We start from the raw sequence: 27656 nt of genomic DNA, 5'->3' as shown, positions 1-27656 counted from the left end.
AAATACCACCGCCCCACCCTTCGTCTGTAACGCAATCCAGACCTCTAAAAATTGGTTTCCGTAATTTCAAGCCCCTCCCGAGGTAAATTTCTGGATATGTCACTGGGGTTGATGACCATGAGAATATGAATGTGTAATGCATACCGTGGAACACTTCAGGCCTGTCATTAGAGTATCCGCATTTTAAACTCGGGATTAATCAGGCGCGGTCATTAATTTGATAGCGTTTAGGAAAATTGAGTTACTGACAAGAGAATGATTTCAAGTTACTTACAGATAGACAAGCGACGGGATTGGTGCAAATGTCGAACTATCAATACGCTCTATGCTGTTAAATTTCAGGTAGCTGGAGGAAAAGGACAATTGAATGAGATGTAAAAGGAATATCTGTAATGAAGGTCACTTCCTCCACTACGAACTTCTTTGCCAATAAGATATAAGGTGTAGGATATTGCCTTGTTAGGAGTAATACATTGTTATGTGGTTGAAGGGCAATTACCAATACAACATATTGGTACTCAATCATAATGAGAAAGTCATATCACACTCATTTACCCAATAACTTTGAGCATACATGTACAAATCATTCACACAAATTATATAAAATCAAAATCAAAATCATGTGATTTTCGTATAAGCTGATTAGTTTCTTTACAAGTGTGAAAATTACCGGTATCACAGGAAATAGACAGTGGAAATAGATCCACATGTTCTTATTATTTATTCATTAATTCATTTCTGTATGGTTCACTATATTACATGGTATGATCAATATTAGACTGAATAAACAACAGCAGTAGACTACAGGCAGTTACAATCATAAAACAAATACAATAATACTGCATGGAAAAACACGCATAGGTTTGGCACTATAAGCCTAAGGTTTGAAACGTTGACACACCTATACCCGCATCCAATTTAACATAATATTCTTTAAGTGATACAAAACTAACATACTTAACATTTTAAATACTAAATATTGATACTAAATACTAGTGAAATTAGTTAAAATAACGAATAAACTTGCTGAAAATGTTTTACGATCAAAAGATATAAAATATTTTCGAAAGTAGAATGTAAGTATAGGAATACAGCAGAGTGGCCCTTTTCTGCTCAAAATACGTGTAAATCATAAGATGCTGTATTAAAACCCTTGTTTTTCCTAGTGTATGTTTCAAACATAAATGATTTTAAATAGTTTAATATTCATACATTCAATATGGGGAAAAAAACATAAAAGTGTTTCAAAATTTACTTTGTGACTGAGAATACAGGCGCATTTATACTGTCAAATACCTCATTTTGAAAAGTCGCGATGTTTCGCACAGCCGTTTACACTTGTGCGGAAACATCACCGATTGAAAAGCTCAGAGATGTTTTGGCGCGTTTCAGTTGGAAATGCGCATGCGCGGCACTCCGATGCAAACACTTTCCTCTTTCTATCTTTCCTTGTTATTCTTTGTTTTTACTTCTATCACCTTCTCTTATGTTATTCTTTATCACTTCCTTCTATCACTTTCTCTTTCTGTGTTTCCTTATGTTATTCTTTATTTCTTCCTTTTATCACCTTCTCTTATGTTATTCTTTGTTTTTTAATCATTCTATCACTTTCTCTTTCTGTCTTTCCTTATGTTATTCTTTGTTTCTTCCTTCTATCACCTTCTCTTATGTTATTCTTTGTTTTTTATCATTCTATCACTCCCTCTTTCTGTGTTTCCTTATGTTATTCTTTGTTTCTTCCTTATATCACCTTCTCTTATGTTATTCTTTGTTTTTTATCATTCTATCACTCCCTCTTTCTGTGTTTCCTTATGTAATTCTTTGTTTTTTCCTTCTATCACCTTCTCTTTCTGTCTTTCCTTATGTTATTCTTTGTTTCTTCCTTCTATCACTTTCTTTTTCTGTCTTTCCTTATGTTATTCTTTATTTCTTCCTTCTATCACTTTCTCTTTCTGTCTTTCCTTATGTTATTTTTTGTTTCTTCCTTCTATCACCTTCTCTTATGTTATTCTTTGTTTTTTATCATTCTATCACTCCCTCTTTCTGTGTTTCCTTATGTTATTCTTTGTTTCTTCCTTCTATCACCTTCTCTTATGTTATTCTTTGTTTTTTATCATTCTATCACTCCCTCTTTCTGTGTTTCCTTATGTTATTCTTTGTTTCTTCCTTCTATCACCTTCTCTTATGTTATTCTTTGTTTCTTCCTTCTATCACCTTCTCTTATGTTATTCTTTGTTTTTTATCATTCTATCACTATCTCTTTCTGTGTTTCCTTATGTTATTCTTTGTTTCTTCCTTCTATCACCTTCTCTAATGTTATTCTTTGTTTTTTTATCATTCTATCAATCCCTCTTTCTGTGTTTCCTTATGTTATTCTTTGTTTCTTCCTTCTATCACCTTCTCTTTCTGTCTTTCCTTATGTTATTCTTTGTTTCTTCGTTCTATCACTTTCTCTTTCTGTCTTTCCTTATGTTATTCTTTATTTCTTCCTTCTATCACTTTCTCTTTCTGTCTTTCCTTATGTTATTCTTTATTTCTTCCTTCTATCACTTTCTCTTCCTGTCTTTCCTTATGTTATTCTTTGTTTCTTCCTTCTATCACTTTCTCTTTCTGTCTATCCTTATGTTATTCTTAGTTTCTTCCTTCTGTCACCTTCTCTTATGTTATTCTTTGTATTAATAGTTCTATCATTGTCTTCAAAAGGACGACATCTAGCCCCGTTCCTCAAGTCACTTTACCTAACATCGCGATGTTACAACTGCGAGCGTTTATACTTGCCAAACAAGCCAAAACACGCCAAAACACGCCAAAAGATCACACTTCGTTTTGGAATGTTTGGGGCTTGGCGTTTCTGCCGGTAAAGCGTAGTTGCCCTTGGAAACATCGCGGCCAGGCTCCGGTTTGGCATTTTTTGGCGTGTTTGGAAGACAGTGTAAATGCCCCTGTACGACGAAGATATGTTAAAAGGGTTATCAAATTACAGAATTCCTTAATCATGTGTACCTCTTTGTAATTTTGATTTTACCAAAAATGGACACTCACTCTGAAAACAAGATATGACTTATTCTACTACTGTCTTAACCAAAATTGACTGTTCTTCGAATTACCCAACAAAGCTTTACGATGTTTTATGCATTTTTTTTAAAAGAATATAAATATTTATTATTACACCGAACCTGATTTTTTTTATATTAACTATAATGAAATGGAATGAAATTTAAGTAAAGTAAAAGTGGGCGATGTACTTACAGTCTGGTGACATTTGAAGGAATATCACGGGATATTTTTGTCATACTAAGGTTAGAGCAATCGAGCTGCGTAAGCTTGTTGCATCTGCATAACTCTGGATAATACGGCAACGCTGTTGTGGAAGAGGTAGCATATATTTCTGACGTGTATTGGCAAAATGTAAACGCATTGAATTAATCAAATACACCTTCATTGATTTATTTGTCTATTTATTTATCTATTTATTATTCATTTGTGAAATTAACATACATTTGACTAATACAATACATTCATATATATTCCAGGGGGAATCGTGTCTAATTTTTAAGGAGTGGTGGGGGCATAGTTCATGCACGTGGTGTTTAGTGTCAACGTTTTTTAAACATGTTTAAAGACAGTGGGCTCTCAAATCATCCAATCAAGTTCTCTTTGTTACCCTTCTCATGCTTTTCATAATCAGGTGGGTATTTCTTGAATGGAATACTTCATTTGGAAAAAATCCTGCTTTTTATGGAGAGAGTAGAGAACATAGGTGAATGACCTGCCAGTTCCAGATAAGTGTCCATCTTGTTCTCTATTGCATCGCATCGGGACATATGGGGTAGAAATATGGGATGAAAGATCAATGTATGCAGCGGGTACCATGAATATGATGATTATGAAGAATAATATGAATGGATTCAGACTTACCACAAGCGTTGACCATGTTAGCCGGTTCAAACTCTGTCACAAAAATTGGATGCCGATAGTCGAACTGATTAACCCACCCGTCGTCGATAGCTGAATAAAAACAGTTTTTAGAACAATAAGTGGCGTATTTATAGCTGGGCGGGGCGAAGGGGAACCGACGTAAGCTCCCACATTTCATTAAGGCCTAGAAAATCAAACGGATAATTTCTACCTATACTTTCAGTGGAGAAAGGATCATAATATTGATTTATAACGTTATTTCACTGTGTTTATTGTACAGAATTGAGAGTTTGACACTTTGAGAGTTCGATCCGTAAATCAATGCACTAAGTACGCAAAGCAGAGCTCATATTGAAATTAAAAACATGGCAAAGTCTATTTGATAACTCATGTAATGAGTTGACAACTAGCCCAGTAAGGTTTTAAGGAAGTTGGACATCGACATCGGACATGTCCTTCAACTCTTCCTGATCTTCTGTGGTCAAATAAATACATTATATAAAAAGCAGCTGCCTCTTTCCATTGTACTTATTTCAGAGGAAATGAAAATATTGGTAAGTATTGAATCAAAGGGCTATATATAAATACATTTCCTATATACTATTTGGAGTAGAACACGATTCGTAAGGAGTATTTGTTCTTTTTTTAAGTCCTACATTAGAACTACAAAGAGAGGGTCCATTCATATTATTGAAAGTGCAAGGGACAGAAACTTTGAAAAACCCAAACGAAAGCAGGGATGATCATAATCAAGACAGACCATACTGTGATGAATGATGTTTTGTTAAAACTTAAACTGTCGTCAGATTACTGTCATTTCAGATATACAACATGCAAGGAACCTATGTTTATAACAAAAAATGACCTTAACCACAATCGATTAAATGTTATCAATAAAATATTTCCTTAAAACCAACGTATAACATTTCGGTCGGAAATTCTTGATATACATATTGATTTCAAACCAGTGTTAGTGCATCTACCATGTGCTAAGATATAGCTATACTATATATATGCACATATACAACGGCTGTCCCCTTCTTACGTTAGAAGTATTGGTAATTTCACATGTTAACGTTGGAATTGTACTCTAGATCGGAAATCTTAATTCGCCGGCAGATATTTATATATGAACTGCAGAGTTTGTGCTATTGATGTAAAAAGGTCTTCTGAACTCGAATGATTGTGAACGAGCCCTGGCCGTGATATTAAAAAATAATAAGTAGCTCAAAATATTACTTTTTTCGTGGGACTCTAAATCAAGTACTAATTGAGTAAAGTACGACGATCAATAGGTTTAACGTTAAAATGTTAAAAGGTATATCGTCTACCTAATTAACTAATTTGGTCTATAAGCTTTCTTTAATTTGTTTTCACTCTTTGATCCACAATATTTGTATATGCATGAATAAAGATTATCCTTCCAGTATTTCGACAACTTTTAAATCCAATCCAATCCGAATTGTTTCTTAATCATTCAGAACAACACTATGTCATCAGGATGCCCTTTGAAAAAATGCTGGTATTATAGGGCCGGGCAGCTGGCTATATTCTTTACAAATTCGAACAAACCTCTGTTCAAAGTAAAATAACTTTCATATGTTTCGTAATCATACAAAATATGAGTCCCCATTACTAGAAATTTCGCCTTTTTACCTTTTTGGTGAAATAATCTCCATTCACGTACGATTTAGCTTCAGGGTAAACGATGCGTGTATTACTTTGTTCGTGAAATATACTATGTAGTGACGTCGAGATATTTCGTAAGACATGAATCTGCAAGATTATCTTCGGCATTTCAAAGGAATTATGATGTTTTATGTTTATAAAAGCAGTGAAAGGTCTCGGTGGGAATATAGTAGTATCATTAATATGTAGTCAGTCTACCATGTTTGCATTATTGCTGAATCCAGGCATCTTCAAATTGCCACGTCCACGCACGCGCGCGCAGCTCACACCCACAATCGCCCACACTGCGTCAAGATCAATAGATCAGCGAAACAGACTCGTATTATTACAATACATTACATATCGCGAGTTGGTTAATTATTCGGATGGCTGCACAACAAATTACATATTCCTTCATCATTATCCAAGTGACAATAATTGGCCCTAAGGAGTGTCCATGTCGTTGCTTCTACTTAGGCAATCTTGAATTCTAGAAATGACAGGATAACACTCTCACAAATTCAATCTAGATTCACACTGAATGTTAAAGACTTATTATATCTGAATATTTTTTTCACTGAAAGTGTAAAGACTCTGTATTGAAAAAACATACATGATTAGTGGGAAATGGTTAATAATCGTAACCACTTTTCCATCTATTAAGCTAGTAGACTCATCTACTTTAAGTTTATACGCAGCTATTGTTTATGCATGTTTCTATTAAAGTGAATATGTTTCTTACAAATTTATCAATTATGTACTTATTTGCCCATGAAGTCATATAGGCAATATAGGATGCAGCAACCAATTAAACCGATTCGCCTCAAATCGTGAGCTTCTCATAATGTACAAATAACGCGGTTTTTTTTTTTAACGAATATATGTGATTTTCATCGCGATCTCGTCACTTAGTTATAGAGAATAAAAACCTATGATAACAAAACAAATCATTTTCAAGCGTTTGTTGCTCACTTTTCACTGCATTCACGGTTCTGCTCCCCAATACAATGTTTCTTTAATCCAAAATTCACCACCGCGAGATCTGTACGCTCATCCACTTCCGGTGCCCTTGTGATTCCTAAAGTTGCAAAAACTTGGGGGAAAGATTCTTTTCTCTCGCGTGTCCGACCTAAAATGGAATTCCCTTACAGAAGACATTAAAAAGTGTATAACCTATATTGACTTTAAAATTTATGTAAAACATTTCCGTTTAACTCTTATTTATTTCTACTTGCGCCTTGAGCACTCCATAGAGTGGATTCGGCGCCATATAAGTTACATTTATCATTATCATTTATCATATTATTTTCATACTCTCCTTGCTCCTAAGAACCATGGATAGATAATATTCGACAGTAGAATAAATTTGGAGTAGATTGAAAGACCGTAAGATGAACTTACATAGAAAAAAGGTCATGCAAAGATCATTCTTGCCACGTATTTTTGGCGAGTAACGGGGTAATGGAATCATTAGTCTTTAAGTGGCGTCACGTTCCCACTACATGTGTAGCATACTGACTGAATATCATGATTATCTGAAAATGTTCTAGTTTACGGAGAGTGAAAACCGCAAGCCCTCTTATACGTCGTGTAATAATAAATTATGTTTTTTAAACCAGCTTTAGAAGGATTTTTTGTCTCAAATTTACGCTGGAAAGGGCTCACAACTTTTCGAAAATCTATATCTATGTAGTAGTAAATGAAGACAGTTACTTGTTAATAATTAATTGTTCGCGCACAACGGCCATCGCCATGACTGCACATATCCCGGTGGGTCAGTAACTTGCAGCACAGTTATTCTTCTTATAATGCACGATGGATCCTAATTCTCAGGACGCCTTAGTAATAAAAGAGGAGAGATCGGATGGAATAGAGTCAGTATGAGGAAGGGGGACGGAGAGAGAAATAGAGAAAGAGAGAGAGAGAGAGAGAGAGAGACCCGAAAGATATATGAGAGAGACACTCTAGGCGTAACAATAGTGACAACGAATTATTCCCTTGCTATCTTCCTTCATTCAGCATAACAGTTTTACAAAATAAATGGCCATCAATAATTGATAATGTTCCGTTATCAATATGGCCAAGCGACACCACGTGGGGATTGTTTGAAATGGTAATGGTAATCAAGTATGTGATGCACATTGGAACTGCCCTAAGGGACGATTTTCGGAAGCACTTTGAGACCACACTGACTGAGAGGGGTAAGAGAAAACGACACTTGATGCGTAAACATGTTTTAAATACCTACTGGGTGGGCATTAATAGTTAAAGGGGAAGTCCATCTGATACTAAGGTGGTTTTGATGGTAGCAGAAAAATGAGAGAAACAGGTCAGTGAATGTTTGAGCAAAACCCGATTAAAAGTAGGGAAGTTATGAATTGTTGAAGGTGCGATCAATCAAACACAAATTGGCACTTATGTTGTTTTACGCATCTTGCGAGCTTCCCTCAAACTTGCCCTGTAGTTAAAAGCTTCAAAAAAATTATATTTTCCCTTTAGAAAATGTTTAATCATACATTCAACTTAAATGTAATTATTGCGAATATGTTAGTTTACAACCCCTGCATGAAACAAATCTATTTCGTCATCAATAGCTAAGAAAAGGAAAGTTAATTAAATTTTCTTTATAGAGCAATTTGAAGAGGAGCTCGCGAGATAAGTTAAAGAGTTGCCACTCTGTTTTTTTATAGCTATGGCAACTTCATGAATGTGTAACTTTCTAATCTTCATCAGATTTTGCTCTGATTTTCACTGGTCTGCTTCTCTTATTCTTAAGCTTTTTATTTTTATTTTATTAAAACCAACTGAATATCAGGGCGTGCGAAATTTAATGGCTCACCCAAAAATCTATGTGATAAATAATTTGCGTAGCATTAATTTCCCGTTCCACCTTAATGTAGTGGAATATATCTATAACATGTAGAATAACGATGTATTTAAACAAAAAGAAAAAAAAGAAATACGAATAAATATTTCGAGATGATACAACATCTATTAACTTACCACAGCCTGTTTCGTCAGCTGCGTTTGGGCAATGTTCGATGCCATCGCATTGGAACTGCTGAGCCACACATTGAGTGAGGTTGCCACATGGAAAGAAGCCTGAACCAGGTTCACATTCGATGAGATCATTATGCCATTCAGACAGGCTTATTCCACATGAAAGAGCTGTAAGTATAACAAGATAGAGTGCTATAAAAAATAATTAACACAAATTTACATTCGATTTTTTACGAATATATATATATTTTTAGAAGCAGATATATTAAAACTGCAGGGACATACAAGTGAAGGATTTCCAAAATGTGTGGGAAGGAGGCTTAATGCCACCGCGTTTATAGGGCGTTTGATACTGCCGGTAGCCGACTACTGACGTTCAAAAAAAGATAACAAGGACGATAATCGTGGAAAATGCAAAAATCAATCAAACAAACGAACAGTTATACTTTCATTGTTGGTCAAACAGTTTTTGAGCGTCAAGTAACGCCTTGTTGGAATGCCCCCTTGGGAGTGGAGATCGTGCACACATTGTGTGTGGGCAAGCACTGAATCCAATGACCGGGGTAATAATATATCTGTAAAGCGCTTAGAGACGTCCGAGATGTATTAAGCGCTATATAAAAGCCGATTATTATTGTTATTATTTAACCCTAAAAAGGCCGGGCTATTTGAGGTCTTAGTACGGCCCCATAAGATCTCGGCCGTGAAGTGGCCGATCTCCGCAAAAATTTGCACGTATGTCAAGTGAAGTGTATAGAATAATATGATAATTTCAATTTTTTGAAAAATTCACTCATTTGCATATTTATGGTAATTTATGCAAATACGGTCATAAAAATCACATTTTTACCCATTAATCGTATATTATTCATATTTAAGCATTCTTTTTCACTACATATATTCATTAGACCATTCTGAATAATAATTATTCTTATTTCTTTTTGATAATTTCTTATGTATTTCATTGTTTTTTTAACTTATGAATTTTATTGTTTTTGTTGTTTTATTTCAATTCTAACTACAATTCAACTATTTTGACTCCCAAAACAACCAACTAATCTTTAAAAAAGACCCAATAACCCATGTTTGATCTATTTTAAGAAAAATGACTTTTCCATATGTTTTGTACACAAATCACGAAAATTAGCGATTTTCGGGCTGACATGCAAAGACAAAAGGTCACGTGACCTTGTAACCGTAGGTCCAATTTTCAAAAAAATTCTTTTAAAAGTTGCGCAAGACTCGAAAGAAAAAATTCAGCGAGCGGCGGGGCGCCATCGATATGCGTTCCCGAATAATCAGAAAAATTGTGGAGGGGGGAGGCCATGATGCCCCCCCCCCCTCCGGCCTTATTAGGGTTAAAGTGACTCGGTAACATTGATGAATGTTGATGATAAAACTGCGTGATTTGTGTGTGAAATTTTATTCATTATATTCCTTTTACTATACTGACCCTCTAACGTGCACAAAATCCTCAACAAGTTCTCAAATTACAAAGATACTTATGGTTTCTTTGAAGGCGTCACTGTGCGACACCCTCCAACAGTAAATTGTCCCAACCATTTTTGAATTTTCCCAACGGTTTTTCCATGAAAATAAGACATAAGACAGGCTTTAAAACATCTTTCAGTACTAAAATGTCTGGAATGAATATAAAGAGCAAATTCATTGCTTTGTGGCGATCTAAATTCTCCTAAAATGTAATTAAATGGTAATAGTATAGTTGGGAGAATTAAGGAATCGATCAGATCAGTTTTTCAAGCATTGAAGTCACTACCTTAGCCTCATTTTTTCTCATCTGAACGATGTTACCAAGTCCTTTTAAGAACAGCCGCAACAAAAACAAAAAACTACACTACTGACACTCCTACTACACCTACTCTTCCTCATACTACTACTATTATTATTACTAATTTTACTTCTGTAAGACTTAAAATAAAATCAAACAAATTATTAAACAATAATATTTTTTAACAACAGCCGCAACAAAAACAACAATAACACTACTACTCCTACTACACCTACTCCTCCTCTATCTCCTCCTTCTACTGCTACTAAACCTAAAACTATTTTTTACTACTGTAAGTGCTACTAATAATACTTATACTATTGCCAATATATGAATTTAAAACATGCATTTATTGTATACAGAGGCGCGGATATAATTAGCGTTACTGCAAATTCCCTTGCGCCTCATCATCTGTGCGTGAATCGGGGGATACACTACAGATGTGGATGATGCATGGGCACTAATCGAGATGGAACACGCTTTCATCTTTTATTCTCTGAAGGATATTCTATCAATCATAGGTCACGCAACAAACCCGAAACCATCAAGATTGACGTTGCCCGGATACTAAAATGGCAATATTGCTTATTGCAATCAGCTAATCATGAAATATGTACGGATCGCTCTTGTGAGTGACAACTTGATCTAAACGCAAGTACAAAAGTTTGTTTCCTCAAAGGGGGAGTCCAGCCTGATATCAAAATGGTTTGAATAGAAACAAAACATGAGAGAAACCGGTCAATGAAGGGGTTGAGCAAAACCCGATTAAAATAAGAAAGTTATGCCCCTGTATGAAACAATTCTATTCCGTCATCAATAACTAAGAAAGTGGAAAGATTATAGGTTTTTTTCTTTACAGAGCAAATAAGGGAAAGGAGCTCGCAAGATTCGTCACAGTTTCGCCATTTCGTGTTTCACTCATGAAAACTTCTAAAATTCATGAATTTCCTTCTTTTTTTTATTGGATATTGCTTATACTTTAACTCATTTGCTTGTCTCATTTTTTTGCTTCTATTAAAACCAAGATAATATCTGGGTGGATTTTCCCTTTATTCATTTCCCCTGCTTCCTCTCAGAGCCTACTACAGGAAATACGAAGACTATTGTTTTTGTCATTATAGTCACGTATCCGAACAGGATATGTACGTTTATCTGAATCATTTCGCCTATTCCATGTCCATGCCAATAAGGCCATGGGAATACATAAGGGATTGTTTTGGTCATTAAGGTCACGTATACACGAATAGAATACGCTTTTTTCTTTTTGAGAAAAGTGATTGATTCCTGCTATTGTTTACAGCATTAATCGGTCTCTGTCTCTTTCAGTTCGGCCTAATCAATCAAATTAGCAAAGCAAAGAGAAACGAAAAAATAAAATAAAACAAAGTAATATAAAGAAAAACATCTGAGGTGAATAACCAGTAGATTACTGGCTTATCATACTGGTTGGCAGAATAAAATCATCTCAAAGAAGGATTCCAGAAGGAGCAAAACAAGTCTTTAAATGCGACGGCTGTAAAGGTTATTATGATCTAGGTTCATGGCTCGCACGGCCCAATAGACAAACTGCCCACGAAATTGATATAATAGTCTCATGGGCTTTTTTTTTTTTGGTTCACGCGATCAGCTTTGTCTGTGTCGTGGGCAATTGGTCTTTTGAGACATCCCCACTTTGGCTGTCATTTTAACTCATACATGGTGCAAAACGGTGACACATTTGATGGATACAGATTTTAAAGGCAAAGCGTTTATCAAATGTTCTTCGAACTGTAAAATATTAGTTTTGTTTATTGTGTTTTAATTTAGAATGAGGCATAATGTAATGAATTATTATTTGGAATATTACTTTCTTTCTGGACTAAAATCGTCAATTGGAGAAGGGGGAAGGATGGGGGTGTTATTTGTTTACTTAAAGTAAACCAGATTCGAGCGGGGAAGGGGGGTTTTCGTGCCCCAAAACCTCCCGGATGTGCATTTCTGTATATGTGATAATAAAACATCAATATTCCGTCTATAGACTGTGCTTTGCGATAATGGGAAGGATAAAATCTCACATTCAACGACTGGTTATCAAAATATTGCAACGACTAGCGTATTTAAAGAGGGGGCAAGAGGCAACCCCCCCCCCCCTCCTCGCAGATTTCATAAAGGAAAAGAAGGGGGAAATGGCAATCGAATTATTTGTATATCCATTATATTGCAACATTTCTCTTTAGATACAACACCGTTTCTTTCACAATGCAATCGCGTGACCAGAACTCAACTTTGTCTTTAAGTTTGACAACTAGTATCATTTGATATGCGCTTCTTTACCAGTTCCATGTGATATTTGACATGTTGGAGGTGCGAATAGAGCCTGAACTGGTTTTAAATTATCAACGAACATGGATACAATTATAATAGTGACGCTCCAAGCAACGGACAGGTTTTTCAATCAACCTTGAATCAATTCCCGAGAAGACACCCAAAGCATGGTTAATGCTCTCTTCCAGGGCACCCCGCGAGAATGCTCGATATAGAAGTGTCACCATAGATCCTAATGGCGCCTTTCTAGCAGCTGCCAATACCGTTTCACTGAAAGACATTTCATTCGCGTATGCTTCCAGACTAAAAGATAGTAAATGCATTCCTACTCCACAAAATCGTACTTGGCGTGATGATTTACAAGCGGGTTGTATTACAAAGCTAACCGTGTTATGTTACTATGTTAAATTGTATTCCTTCTTATATTAAACGTTGTTACATCTTTATAATTAAGTTGACATAGAAACCCAGAAAGGAAGGAGAATTAAAGTTTCCAATAAACGAAAGGAATAAAACTTCCCTCATGCTAGAAAAGTATGTCAATGCCATGCTGTGTGAAATTAAAAACATACAAAGAACAGAAGAACGATGCAGGTTAGAAGCATGTGGAAATGTGTGCACAACAGAGCGATATTGCGGTAAAGGGAATAACAAGATTGAACAAAGGAGGAACAATACTCATCAGGGAAGTGCTTCTTTTCTATCAAAAATTGCTTGTAACAACCGAGTCGTGAAGAAAAAACGACCTCGCATTTATTAGAATACCTCCTAGATAATGAAAATTGTCCCTGCTCGGTTAATTTTGAAACTATCCTTGAAGGCATTATTTCTACCAGCCGCCTCTAAACATAGATTTGAAACCATTTCCGTGACCAGGTAGGCGGTGATCGTTATGAAATTATGAGATTCAATAGCAGGAAATCAATAATTCAACGGTGTATAAAAACAACAGTAACATCGATTTTTGTTTACTAAAAAGTTGGATTGTAGTTGACGTACATTTCCCTCGGTATATAGAATAACTGTAATTTTTCTTCGTGTCCTTGAATATACATGCGGTGTAAAACATCCTTCTCCTCTAGTATGCCCCTCGGCATTTCCAAGAATACACTAATCCAATTTTTATATGTTTCTTAATAAGTTTTGTTCTAGGTTTCGCCGCTTATTTTACGTTTCATCAAAAATATTTCCTTTAAAATTGTAAAGCAGAAGCTCTTCAAATGTAGTTCGCACCTCTCACTCTTAAAAAGAAAAGAAAAAAATCTTCACACACTCGTTAGTCGCGCACATTTGCACACTCGCCTGCTGGCATATAGAGCTCATACCTCGTTTCCATTTTACAGGTGCGTATTTTCTAACAAAAATCACACAGGTGCCTAGTCCCATTAGGCCTACAAAACACGATGACTATTCAGCTGAAACATTGCCAATATGTTTTTAAGTTTTTTTCTGACATTTTTTGTGTCATCGAAAAAGGAGCTTTTCACTTGAAACATAACAACGCACATATCTATCTCCCTAAGGCGCATTCGATACAGGGTTGTTAAGATTTCCAATTTATCTTCTTCCCATTATGACTGTCATTAGGTAAACTTCCCCTATATTTTGTAATGTTTCTCATCAGAATTCGTATTTTTGGACAGAATCACCTTGAACATCTGTGTCACTTGATACCGCTACGAACTATTTAAGATGCTGCCTTTTGGCGTTCACGCTCAGTAAAGTCCTATCAATTCAAAGTGGCAGACGAAAGATTTGTTATCAAGGATTCCAGAAAAAAGAACAAAAAAGAACTTCCACATTGAAATATTGTGATTCCTGTGTCGAAGCTAAAATAACGGTTAGGTGACATGATACAAAATTCTGCTCCCAATGAGGAGGTTCTAATGAGCGCTCGAAGAAAAACAACCGGATGCGCACCTGCATTTAGCATGTTTAGTCACTACCAAGTGTGTGTGTGTTCGTCTGAGCGTGTGTGAGCGTGTGTGTGCGTGTGTGTGCGTGTGTGTGTGTGTGTGTGTGTGTGGAAGGGGGCAACTTATTCATAGAGGGGTTGTATCCCCCTCCGCCTCATTTTACGAGGGATCCGACTATGTTTTCTAAAGTCTTGGTATGCTTCTTTTGGATATGCCTTCATCGCAAACTGAGTCTCCCTTCTATTTTTGTTTTACCTCGATCGTTCATTCTTCCTCTTTGCCTCTCCTCACTTTCTCCAGCGAGTCATCTCCGGAGATGCACAGTCGTACTGGTCGGAGGATCAATAAAGCTATCCGATATCCTTCCAATAAAGGGAGCTCTCGAAGAGTAGGTTTGAAGAAAGGCAAAGCGATGTCATACCTCCATATGGCTTCTTATTGTTTGATGGTTTCGGGTTGTGCAAAACAAGCTCCGGTGACAACTGGTTAACTTTCAATACTCTACACATACCGAATTCTGATTGACTACCTCGTGCCAAATGCTGCACTTAACCGTAAACCTAACCCCAAAAACCATTTGTAACCCTAACTCAATCGAAATATCTCTAGAACATTTGACGTAAGAGCATGTGACATGTCGGATAATTAGTGTTTTTTTTTGGGAAATGAGTTGCGAAAATAAAAAAATAAAAACTGCCGGTTAGCTTCTGTTTTCAAATATATTGTTATTACACAAATAATGCACTGTTCCGAGTGTGTTTGTGCAAGGCCGGTGCACGAAGTTTAGTCAGTGCCCATAGCGATAATGCACGCGCCGCAGGGCAAGTGCGTTATTGATATCGCACTGACTTACCTGAGCGCACTGGAACTGCCCTAACACACGAGCGAAACAGTGCATTATTTGTTAAGACAGGTCGACAATAAATTCTAGACAGTCTAGATCTAGAGTAAAGATAGATATTACATCTAGATCTAAGTTAGATCTAACTAGATTTAGGCCTAGCATATTCTAACGTTAGATCTAGATACGTTAGGCTACTCTTACTCTACAAAAGTAAAACATTGAATTACGCGAAAGCGATATCGAGCGTGCTTTTTCAATTTTTGATGGGAGAGGTTTTGCACGTTGGGAAAAAAAAAATAATGGACGCCCACGTGATGTCAATTGACCAATCGGATTGCTTAGATTCTAGAACCCGTGTTATAAATGATATTGGTATCCCAATGTTGTCAACACTAGATGCATTATTTCAAAAACCTGTCTTTGTAGTTAACTCAAAAGTTAAAACTCACATCAGACTGATATTTGCATATTCTTAAGTCGAAGGATGTCAAATTTATATCATCTTTATATTGAGTTTCTAATTATTGAAATGATTATTCACTACATCAAACACTCACCCACGAACCCAATGAACTAAAATAACAACAACAACAACAATTACATACACGTATAATTATGATGCCCGGTCTTTATTAATGTCCCCGTTCATCCTACAAATAAGCCTAATCACTATGAATATTATACACGTAATTTAAACATTCGTTAAAATATGAAGTCAGTTTTATGACATTTTTCAAATACTCTCCTTAGATCAGTGATTGAATGACTTATTGTTTATTCTTTGACGTGTGAACACAAATGAGATAACTGAGCAAGTCGTTATTTTTTTCATCCTGAGTATGAACATATACCTGAGTATACCTGAGTATATGCATGAGTATATACCTTTTAAATTCAGACCTACTATATTGTATTACTCAGTACGGGAGCCTATTCACATGCAAGCTTTGCTTTTTATTTAGGCTCCCCACATTTTACATTGTTCTACCTTGCCTGTTATATCTACATACTTCGAAATTTCGTACTTATTTTCCAATTGATGTAACTTTCTCTTTATGGGTGAACATGCCTTCCTATACTTAATTCTCTCCTTTCTTCCTTTTACTATTTTTTTTCCTATCAACGTTCTGTTATATACAATGTAATTTTCATAATAATATCTATAATGTTCTTTCGGTAACTGTGTTAATTTATTATGGGCGTTCCCAACTCAAGCTATGCTTTCCGGGTTTTCGCCTCCTTCCGTATCTGAATTATTTACTGTATACTCTATGTTGAAATAATTGTTACATATATATATACATTGTGTTTTACATTGTGCTGTTGAGAAGGAAATAAATGTTAATAAATACAAATACAAATACATTATATTCGATTTGAAATCTTTAATTTTTTAAATTTTATCTTCTTGTGTAAAATGTACTCTTACAATAATATACGCCTGTATAATTAAAAAAAAGAACATAAACTGTTTTTCTACGCACCCTAAATGTCACTAATAAATTGTGTAAACGAATCGACAGTATTGGAAAAGCATGATAAGTGGAGCGGTCATCGTATTAAATGCGGAAGGGTCAACGACTTCAAGCACCCAAGATAGGCCTTTTAAAAGCAGTGCGCTCTAATGACCTCGTCTGTTTCGAGATACCTTTTAAACCTGCTCTATTCACAAATAAACCCCATTCTCCCTCTGTCTTTCTCCGCATCGATTCCGTTCCTCGGGCTACTCAGTTGCCGAATCGTAATGAACGGAGGGTATAGGTGATGCGAGCCGAGGGCATTGCTCATTAGCGTTATTTCCTTGGCGCACTCCATTTTTTTTCTCCGATCTCAATCTGAACCCGTGGTGAAGAGGTAGTTAGGGGTAGTGATACCCAAACCTGCACCAACACATGTTGATCATCGATGCAGATCTTCTCGTTAATCGTTCTAAGAGTGACAGTCTTGACGTTGAAGTACCAAAGAAGGAATGCCGGTTCAATCAATAACATGCGAGTTTTACTTTTTTTGCCGAGAATATTAAATCTTGCTGCAAGCGTGTCTCAGGTTTTTAGCAAGGTTTTACTTTTCCCATAAAGCCCCACTGTCCTACTTGTAGCTACTTGCTCCCTCTATATAGAAAACTTCCCCAATCGGTGCCTGTTGGTCCCCCATGATCCTCTTTTTCTTATGTTAGTTGAGAGCTGAGTTAATGAGATAGCCACCTGTCAGTGACCTCGCTGTGTGGTCTAATTCCTTCTGGCCCAGTAGTGTTGACGGTCTTTAAATATGCTATTACACAGGATCATGAACGTTAAGAGACGCAAATGGTTCACAATAAACTTGTTTACTGATTTGATGTATACTCTTTCTTTAAAGCGAGACTTTAAAGCTCTTGGCGACTTATAAGCATGCTAGAGGATTGATAACTATAACAATATTCAATGCATAATTATAAAGTGGATCCCATTAAAAAGATTGCAATAATGAATAATAGGGGATTCAAATAGTGTATACTGGTTCTGGACAGGGGCGTCGCCAAAGGGGGGTGTGGGGGTGCGACACCCCTCCACCTGTCAGGATATTGTCGGTAAAATTGCGCTGCCGTCGGGAAAAAAGAGAAAAGGGGGAGTGAAAAAAGAGAGGGACAGGGAAAGAAAAGAAAAAAGAAAAGGAAAAGAAAATAAAGAAAGAAAAAGAAAGGAAAGAAAAGAGAAAGGAAAGAAATAGAAAAAAGAAAAGAGGGAGAAGAGGAAAGAAAGGAAAAGAAAGAAAAGGAAGAAAAGGAAAAAAAAGAAGAACAAAGAGAAAAGGGCAACAAAAGAAACGGGGGGTGAAGAGAGGAGAAAGGGGGAGGTAAGAGCCTGAGAAAGGAGGAGTGGGAGTAAAAGAAAGGGGGTGTGGGTGGAGTCGTCTCGTCAAGGAAGTAAGAAAGACATGGGTAAATATGTTGCTGTGTCGGGTCAGCGGTGTCGGTATTTTTGCTCGATCCTCGTGTACTATATCAATGCAGAAGTTTAAAGTCGGTGAGATGTATATTGTCGGTCAGCCGACAAGTTTTTTCCTCTTCGAACTGTGACTTTTTATCCGCTGTGACGACTTCGAGAGTGTCTACAACTACAACACTTGTATTTTCTCAAAGTTTCACTTTCCTATAATATCAGCTAAAGAAATCAGAGGTTTAATATTTTCGGGGAAACTAATTCAAACAAGGAATAAGAGTCAACAACGGTACGACAAATCGTCTTCCTTTCTCTATATTTTGATGAAACGCCAATTAATTTTGTCGGTAATTGGTGGCTAGTTTTGTCGGTAATCGTTGGCCTCTACACCCCCTCCCCCCCCCCCACACTGAAAAAGGTCTAGCGACGCCCCTGGTTCTGGAAAGAGCATGCACAAAATATGACACTACTAAAGAAGTCTATTCATGATGCGTTAGTGAAATTGAGTCAACTGAACCGTAATAGTGAATTCATTTCCGCGAGTGGTACTTTATAGGCAACCCATAAAGTTTAATGAACCTTTCGTATTCCATAAACCCAATATTTATTTTTACATAGTGAGGGTTTCATGAAATATTCTCCTTTTCGATCTCTATTCAGTTGCGAGCTCGTTGTATTTTCTACCGCTCGATGTTTAATTGCACATACAGTGTGAGATGTTCGGTGTGCAACGATTTGAGTACGCAATTAAAACTAACGGTATCGCTAATCATGCTAAAAGGGAAACGTAAAATGATCAACCAAATTCTGAACTTGCCGCCATTATAATCCTATTCTTAGCTCAGGCTTACTAGACCATCATATCCACTAATCATATGTGTGATATGTGTGGTGGTTATTTTACCTGGCTGCTAAGAAAGCATAAATGCTTGTTAGTAGGCAACCATACGATTGGCGGCTTTAGGTCCTCTCCGAGGGACCTGGTAATGAGGAGGAATGCCTTACCAAAGGGCACTAGCGCATCGACTTGGTTTCGAACCCGGGTCACCGGATTACGAGACCACTGCTCTACCAACTGAGCTATCGAGCCTCCCTAAGATGAAGGTTGTCGGATAAAATGGGGCTCTCAAAACTCATTAAATGAACCGTTTCGGGTGACAAGATTACGCTTATAAAATCACCTCCATTCTGCCTCGAATGATAATTCACGCGAAAAGAATTTGAATATTCTAAGTAAAATGACAGCATGCATAGATCAGACTTAGTATTTATGAAGACCTTATCAGCCCTGCTAACTGTGCGCTATATAATGCCATAGTTTACTATCTTCTGATTCTGTTCGGTTCTTATATGTTGCACATGTACGCATGTGTGTATTTAATTTACGCCTAGGCTACTCTTGCTTTCTATTGAAAAGAATAACAAATATTTAAAAAAGAACAAACAAAGAAACAAACCAACAACATCAAAGGTTATTTTCATATATACGTGCCAGCATAACTTGGCGCCCCGAAACATCTCAGTACGAATTGACATCAAAGTGGAATATGAATTCGCTGCATTTATGACGTGACATATCGTATTGATATAAATGGAAGATCCGCCTAAACTTTGTGGACAGTGAAACTTGATTGAGTAAGGTTTGTTAAAGGCAATAAAAATGATTTTAAAAAGACACGGATGCCTTCGTAAGACATGCCCTGACATTCAAATGGCAATCTGTTTCCACTCGGCACGCCGTCCTGTGAATACCTGTAAATATAGCTTTTATATGAACAATTAGAGCATCAACATATATTTTGAGGGAATTTCACCTCCTTTCTCCGGGTACATACACATGTAAACAGTCTATAGATGTAGATGTATGTGAAAATGTAGAAAGAACATCGCCCCCCCCCCCGAGTCCATTTAATCCTGAGTCAATTAGAGGCAATTGTATACGAAGCACAATATTTGACCTTAGTCACACCAACAAGACCTCACCAGATGGCAGAATGACTGAGGTGATTTGCAACATGTTGTCGAATCGCAGATTCTTCGTGGACCTGGCTACAATGACCTATGTGGCAGACAGAGTATATGGCGGACACATAAGAAAGGGCTTCCACAGGGGTCCTTGGTACTACTTTGCTTAATATCTACACAAATGACCAACTCATCCACCCAGGCACTATGCTGATGACTTGTGCATTGCATCTCAGAAGCACACTTTTGAAGAAGTAGAAGTTTCCTTTAGCAATGTCCTGGACGGTCCCATCCCTTACTATGGTACGTACTAATCCTCTCAGAAGTAATTCCCACATAAAACGCAAATAAACGCCCTTCTTCTTAAGAATAGGGAGGCGCCAATCGCCAACTTCAGATTAACTGGTATCATGGGTGTGGGAAACGGTTGCAACATACCACCAAGCTAGTTATTCATGGGTCATCTTGACTGGTCCCTCACATAGGAGGATCACATTACCAAGACTAAGGCGAAGGTGAGATCAAGGAATCTTATCCTCGGGAAGCTAGCTGGCCAATACAAAGCGGGGGGAGATGGTGCTATAAATACTGTCTGTACTACATCATCGGCTTTGTGTGCTTCTCTACAGTAGAGCATGAACCGAGAGTAAAGAGGCTCGACCAATCTAGGCACAGCTTCATGCATTCAGTTTAGCCACTGAACAAGAGCCCTTATAACCAGCGGATGTCCCAGTGAACCAACCATCTTGCCCAAGCACATCATATACGATGTCCATCAGCCCTAAGGTACCTCACCCCCCCCCCCCCAATATCATATCTCAACGTTGCAAAACCAACCTAGTGAAGTGGGTGAGACCAACTGCTTGTAATAGAAGAGCATATTATGCAACAGCATGTCTACATCTACCCCACCCTTGCACCCAAGAAGATCTGGAAGCACTGACCCCAGCATGCACGATCAATGCAATGCATCCCACGCTAGATATGGACACTCTAACCAAGGACCTAGGTCCATTCTCTATTCAAGAGTGAAAGTTGTGGCATAGTGACTCGAGAAGAAGAAGAAAAAGACCGACAAGACCGACAAAGACCGACAAGACCGACAAAGACCGACAAGACCGACAAAGACCGACAAGACCGACAAAAGACCGACAAGACCGACAAAGACCGACAAGACCGACAAAAGACCGACAAGACCGACAAAAGACCGACAAGACCGACAAAGACCGACAAGACCGACAAAGACCGACAAGACCGACAAAAGACCGACAAGACCGACAAAAGACCGACAAGACCGACAAAAGACCGACAAGACCGACAAAAGACCGACAAAAGACCGACAAAAGACCGCACTTAAAACAGTACATAACGTCTAAGAATAAGAATCGGTCGGTTTGCGGGAGTCGGTCTAAAGTCTATTTGGCGGTGTGACTGGGGCATTAGGTCGATAACACGTGCATCGGCGTCAGAAATCTTAACCATGTACCATGCGAGGTTGGTAATTGTATACTATCACTCACCAAAGAAAGAGTGCACACTACTTAACATGGCCGCTCTCTGTCTCTGAGACGCATTATTTTGGGAAAACAAGCCATTGTCTACCAGCAGATTGATTGTTTCGGCTTGTGCGAACAAGTCTTTGAAATGAACTGTAATTAAGTGTTGCCAAATTGTATCTGGATTTATAAAATGACTATGTGACGCCAGATGTAATGACATCGATTTCACTGATTCCATTTTGTTTTCTTCTGTTGCATCTCAATATTATTTGTTAACCTTTGTGAGTTTTAAATCTTCATTATCTGAAAAGTAGGTCGGTGTCTTTTTGAATTGTGATTTTCTTGCAAGACACAGACCTTCTTTGTAATGGCATGGACTAAGTTATCCTGAGTAAGCGAAGTATGCATACCGACCAAGACTGCAGAATCGACCTATTCTCATTGTCTGTCATCCATCAACTTTCAGGTACCATTATCTTATGCAAATATAAATTGCAATCATACCCTAGGGAGGGATCGAGCGTATGCAAAAGAGCATTATCCTCTAGATGGAAAATATCAATACAAAGAAACAAACGATAAAGAACTCTTCTAAATTGTAGAAGGGTAGAAAAGTAGAGCCCAGTGATTATTATACAAATCACAGCAGTGAGGGCATTAGTAAGAATTACCCACATAAGGTACCTTTGGAACAGTCTAACACGCCCGAGGCGATATGTATTGCTTGTTTTATGAGATGATGCTTTATTTGTTTTATAAAATAATGTTTTATAACATGATTTTGCTAATGACCGGTCATTAGTACATTATTTTTGATGCTCTTTTTAAACATGAAGAAAAAATTGAGAAATTCTAAAAATAAATTGTTATGATGTCACAGCTTCGGTACTCTATTCATCTTTCTACGTTTTTCTCTTCCTTCTCTCTGTTTAGCTTTTGTTCACCATTCAAAGGGGGACGTGCCCCCCTGTGCCCCTCGGAGCTACGCCATCGGAGCAATTGACTGTCACTCAAGTCTCTCAGCAGTCATACGGACTCCAATCTACTTCATTTAAATGTCGCTCATCTATGAACTAAATGGGCTCTTATTGATATTGAATAGTACTCTTGGACTGAAGTAGGGGCCGAGTGAATGACGTCTGAAAAGAGAACCATATCGACCAGTTTCGCTTGATTTATCGACACATGCTCCTGCATTGAGAGGAAAGTTCAATGATATTAGTAAAATGACATCGGACGTGCATGTCGGTCACTTCGTGCACTGACTTTGTGAATCTACCTGGACATAAACATTGCAGTCCCCTGTATTATTTAAAGGGGAACATTAGTTAACAATAATCTAAAAGAAGCCTGATGGGTGAAAGTTGTTATCATACATAATTTTGGGGGAATTTGATATCGGTCAATGCGGTATTGGTACTGTGGTGTAACGGCAGGCAATTCTACTATCATTTTGACCCGATATTAAATATGACTTTATATATATGTTTAATTATGTAGTTGATTGTTGTTTAATTTTGGGAAGACGTACAAAAGATATGCTACACAAAATTGGATAATGCTAAAAATGAAAACCTGAAAGAGCAGACGTTTTAGCGTATACAAATATTGTATAATATTGTAGTCAAGCTAAAAATTTCCCCTTTTATCAATCTAATTCTTTTATGTTTACTAAATTCATCATTTTGAAAAGTTCGGATAGCCCTTAAATAATGTAAGCACGTCGAGTGCTATTTCAAGGTTGAACATGCTCATGCATACACATTCAATCATTATCAAAATTTTCACCAACTTCACCGCCGTGGCCAGATTAAAGAGCGTGGTTAAGGTTAGATGGGAAAAGGGTCATCGCATGCTCGTCGGCCTCACAAGACACTTGTCCATGAAGCTATAAATACGCATTTATAAAATATGCCCTCTTTGAGGCGTTTCTACAATAATCCTTTGAGGCTGAAACCCTCCCTTATAAAGATTTTATCAGTGTACATGAGCTATGGGGAATGGGGGGGGGGGGGGTGACCGTGGCCTAAAGACTTTACATAAATGGGGGTGGGGGGAAGTATCCCTTATCCTTCCCACATGCATGCCACAGTGCTACCAATATGTCTCTGACTGAAACGAGCGCATCGGGTCAACTTTGCCATTAGAAAGTACAGCCTCTCTTAAAGGCACTTCTCATGAGGGGCGTTGAAGAGACTCTTAAAATGGGGCTGCTCAGCTGTACCGATCAAGCAAAGAGGTGTCCTCTGCGTGACCTAAGCGTGCTGAAATGGGAAGGGTATCAAACGTCACATTGAATCAAATTCAAATCCCCCAAATAAATCAAATGAAATCCGGCTATAGAGTAATTATCATAAAATACTAAACGAATACAAAATAGCAATCAATAAAAAGTCGGAAAATGTACGTTAGATACACTGTCGCTCATAAAGGCAGAATATTGTTTTTTTTTATCCCAATTTATGGAATTATTTCAAAAATTATTTATAAATAATAGATCTAGATAATAGTATACATTCTCAGATTTTATTGAAGAATAATTTGCCTACGTGTGTTTTGCGGGACTGCTAAAGCATGTATATGCTACTATGCTTAAACAAACTTTCACTTCCAAATCCCTTGCTTATTTCCGATTTATTTATTCGAAGCAGGATTAAGTGAAGTTTCCTTCATTTGTATGTGGTAGTCTTATCCTAATATGCTTATATCCTTAGGCTGATATGCGATTGAAAATTTTGTTCCATGTACATCGGAAAGAGACCAGATCCAGGTGCCTAACATTCTAATATTCTAATATATAATATTCATGCAGAATAAGAGCCTATACGCCTAATTATTCACCGCATTTCTCTGAGATGTTATACAAGATAAATCGAAAAATAGCAACGCAAACAAAAATAATAAAGGTGCTCGTCTTGCCCTTGTCAAGTAAATCGCAAGGATGAACAGAAAGTCGAAATCAGACAATATAAGCGAAAGCTAAAAAAACAAAGCGCGCGAAAAATTAACGGACTGTGATTGGCTGCCTGAAAGTAGACGTAAAGCAATGCTAGCTAGAATGATATAATAGTCCTCACGAACTCTTCAGTATGTCTGTTTTTGTTGCTATTGCCCTTTTTTTCAATTTACAACAAGAACAACGACAAAAATCAATCTTCAGTTTTAAATACAAACGGTATTAAAACAAGTGTTTAAGGGGGCGAAATACAAGAGATTATGTTAACACAATTTTGACAGTGCGATTGCTTCGTTTGACTCGATGTTCTAATAAAGACTTCAATTGGTAGTTGGAGCGCTCTTTTAGCTTGCTTTTATATCTTTTTTCCTTTTCTCAATCTCTTGTCATGTCGTATTTTAAGCGTTTGATGACGGAGCAATTGATATGCGTACATGCGTCTTATATTCTTGGAGGTTTTAAGTAAAATCAAGAATATCTCTAGAGAATATTTCTCAAGTAACACTCGTGGAGGATTACCGAATGAGATCTCATGATTTCTGACGGCTCGTATCACCAAAAAGATGGTGACCTTCAAGGGATCGGGTGACTTTGTCTCAGATTCTGAAACAAAATCCTGGACTTAGCTCATGCTGCAATAATACTTATATACCTATAGGTCAGTCAGGAACCACATGACGTTTACAAGCCGATGGTCTGTCTGATTATCTTTCTTAATTGGAATTAGTATTTTCATGGACGTGTACGTTTGATAAGATAAAACCACTCAATCCTGGATTTAGCTCCTGCTGTAATGATAGTTATAGACGTTTACAAGCCGATGGTCTGTCTGATTATCAAGATATTTATGATTGAAAATCGAAACTTCATTTTTCGTTTTCCTAACGGTTTTTATTACACTATAGTCTATTGGGGGGAAAGAGTATGGTAAAAACCGGTCACTCAAAGATGTTTACCTTTTTGAGGCACTAAATGATCATTCTGAAAATGATATTATTGCACACAAAGAAATATAATCTTCACTGCATACTTCACAGTGTATATTAGTACTCAAATAACATCGACGAGGCAGACGCCAGACTTCATGATCATTCTGAACGGCTTCAATATTACACTGATAATATGTAGGGCCATGCATCTCAGATTTAACATTGTTAAACGATGCCTATGAGCTGTTGAACACAATATGCCTTACAAGAAGACACAATGCGCGTTTGCGCTCAAGAATCACGCAACTTAGTGTTTAAAAGGAAATCGAACCGTGATAGCAAACTGCACTACAAGAAAGCAGACTTGTGAGTTTGACTGAAATCGGACAATAAAGGACAAGGCTATGAATTTTTGAAAGTTGAAATCACTTTAGGTACGGGCTTTTCGAAGTGGCTGAATCGGTTGTTTTTCTGTGATTTAGTGGCGGACAACTTTCCCATTTGCTCCAAAACAAAAAATGACTAAAATGTAGACTTACAACAATATGTTAATATCCATAATACATTTAGATTAGTGCCAAAAGGGGAAAAGGAGAAAAACAGAAATTAATTATATCTTCGTATACCACAAAAGGGAGAGTTGTACGTGTTAACGTCACAATCCACGGATGAAATTGCCAACTTGAGATTGTGATATATTTTTAAATCTCATATTTCAAACATTGATATCTCTCTAATTATTGATCCGACTTACTGAAAACTTTTGCCAATCTGTTTTTCTTATATGTCGTCTTTTATACAATACACTAGTTAAAATGGGTGGACTGCACGCAGAGTGTTAACGGTACAAGCTCTGCATTCGCACCGTTTTGCCCCGGCGAATGCTTCAATAGGTTAAAGAAAATGAGGTAAAATTCAACAAACTTTCTTAATTGGAATTCTATTTTCATGGACGTGTACGTTTGACAAGATAAAACCACTACCATGGCAACATTTATCAGTAGCATCTTCGTTTTTAGGCGGTCCCTTTGTACATCATCTAGCTATGTCTTAAAGATTTACAAGACGTCGACGAAGATTATTTCCGTATTTATGTGGATGAAAGTATGAACGTAGGTGATCTCTCCCCCTTTTGTTTTAGAGTAGACAATTCGATGAAATGCTAGCATTGTTTTTAAACGTGATCATAACAGAAACTAAAGCCAAATCCTACTTTTAATTACTTTGTGCCATATATATTCGTTCGGTTTACAAACGAACTCTCTTTAGATATTCATACAGGATAATTTATTCAGCACATGATGTAGATAAAAGGTTTGTGGTGTTCTCTACATAAGTAGACAGACATTTGACTCCCGTGTGTGTGTGTGTGTGTGTGTGTGTGCGTGTGTGTGTGTGTGTGTGCGTGCGTGTGTGTGTGCTCGCGCGTGTGTAATTGGGTTTTTAGAGACGTGTATCAATCAGATATGATTATTTACGTCTGGGGACCGACCTGTAACGTCTCCATCCGAAAAACGTGACTCAGTTTCGAACCTGCGTCTTCGGGCTGAATAGTTTGTAACTTCCATTTAATTAGCTGGATTACAGGCGCACGCCACAACGCCCCGTTTCAACTCCCGGTTCATTGCTTCACCATAATGCGAGTCCCACACGAGGCGTCATTAACTTAACATTACACTGCGTCAGTGACTGGCGCAGCCTATAAAAGACGCACCATGTGAGGGCGACACCACGAAAAAAAGATTAACAAATAAACAATGCAAACATTGCATTGAATTAATGGCGTAAGGGCTCATTAGTTTCACAACCCTGATTAGCGCGGGTAATAGCTAAATTGAAATAACGCCCGATGTGCCACAGGCATTACCTTGACCTTGACGCAAGCTATGATAATAAAATGAATAATGAAAAAGCAATCAAGGAAACGATTGATGTAAAATCGATTTC

At 37.3% G+C, this 27656-nt stretch overlaps 1 protein-coding gene across 1 annotated transcript in view; it reads right to left on the bottom strand.

Moving 5' to 3' along the window:
• LOC588610 (relaxin receptor 2-like) overlaps positions 1–27656 on the bottom strand; it is a 66201-nt gene that overhangs the window by 24101 nt on the left and 14444 nt on the right. Inside the window, exons 2-5 of the mRNA XM_030981308.1 lie at positions 8590–8754; positions 3919–4008; positions 3250–3361; positions 275–346 (exon numbers count right to left, since the gene is read on the bottom strand). Of these exons, the coding sequence (XP_030837168.1) occupies positions 275–346; positions 3250–3361; positions 3919–4008; positions 8590–8754 (439 nt within the window). The remainder of the gene's footprint in view (positions 1–274; positions 347–3249; positions 3362–3918; positions 4009–8589; positions 8755–27656) is intronic.

Source organism: Strongylocentrotus purpuratus, unplaced genomic scaffold (genome assembly GCF_000002235.5).
Source record: "Strongylocentrotus purpuratus isolate Spur 01 unplaced genomic scaffold, Spur_5.0 spur5_scaffold_11, whole genome shotgun sequence".
NCBI classification, from domain to species: Eukaryota; Metazoa; Echinodermata; class Echinoidea; order Camarodonta; family Strongylocentrotidae; genus Strongylocentrotus; species Strongylocentrotus purpuratus.
The sequence above is the reverse complement of the archived record's forward strand: the minus strand, read 5'-3'. Positions and strand labels throughout refer to the sequence as shown.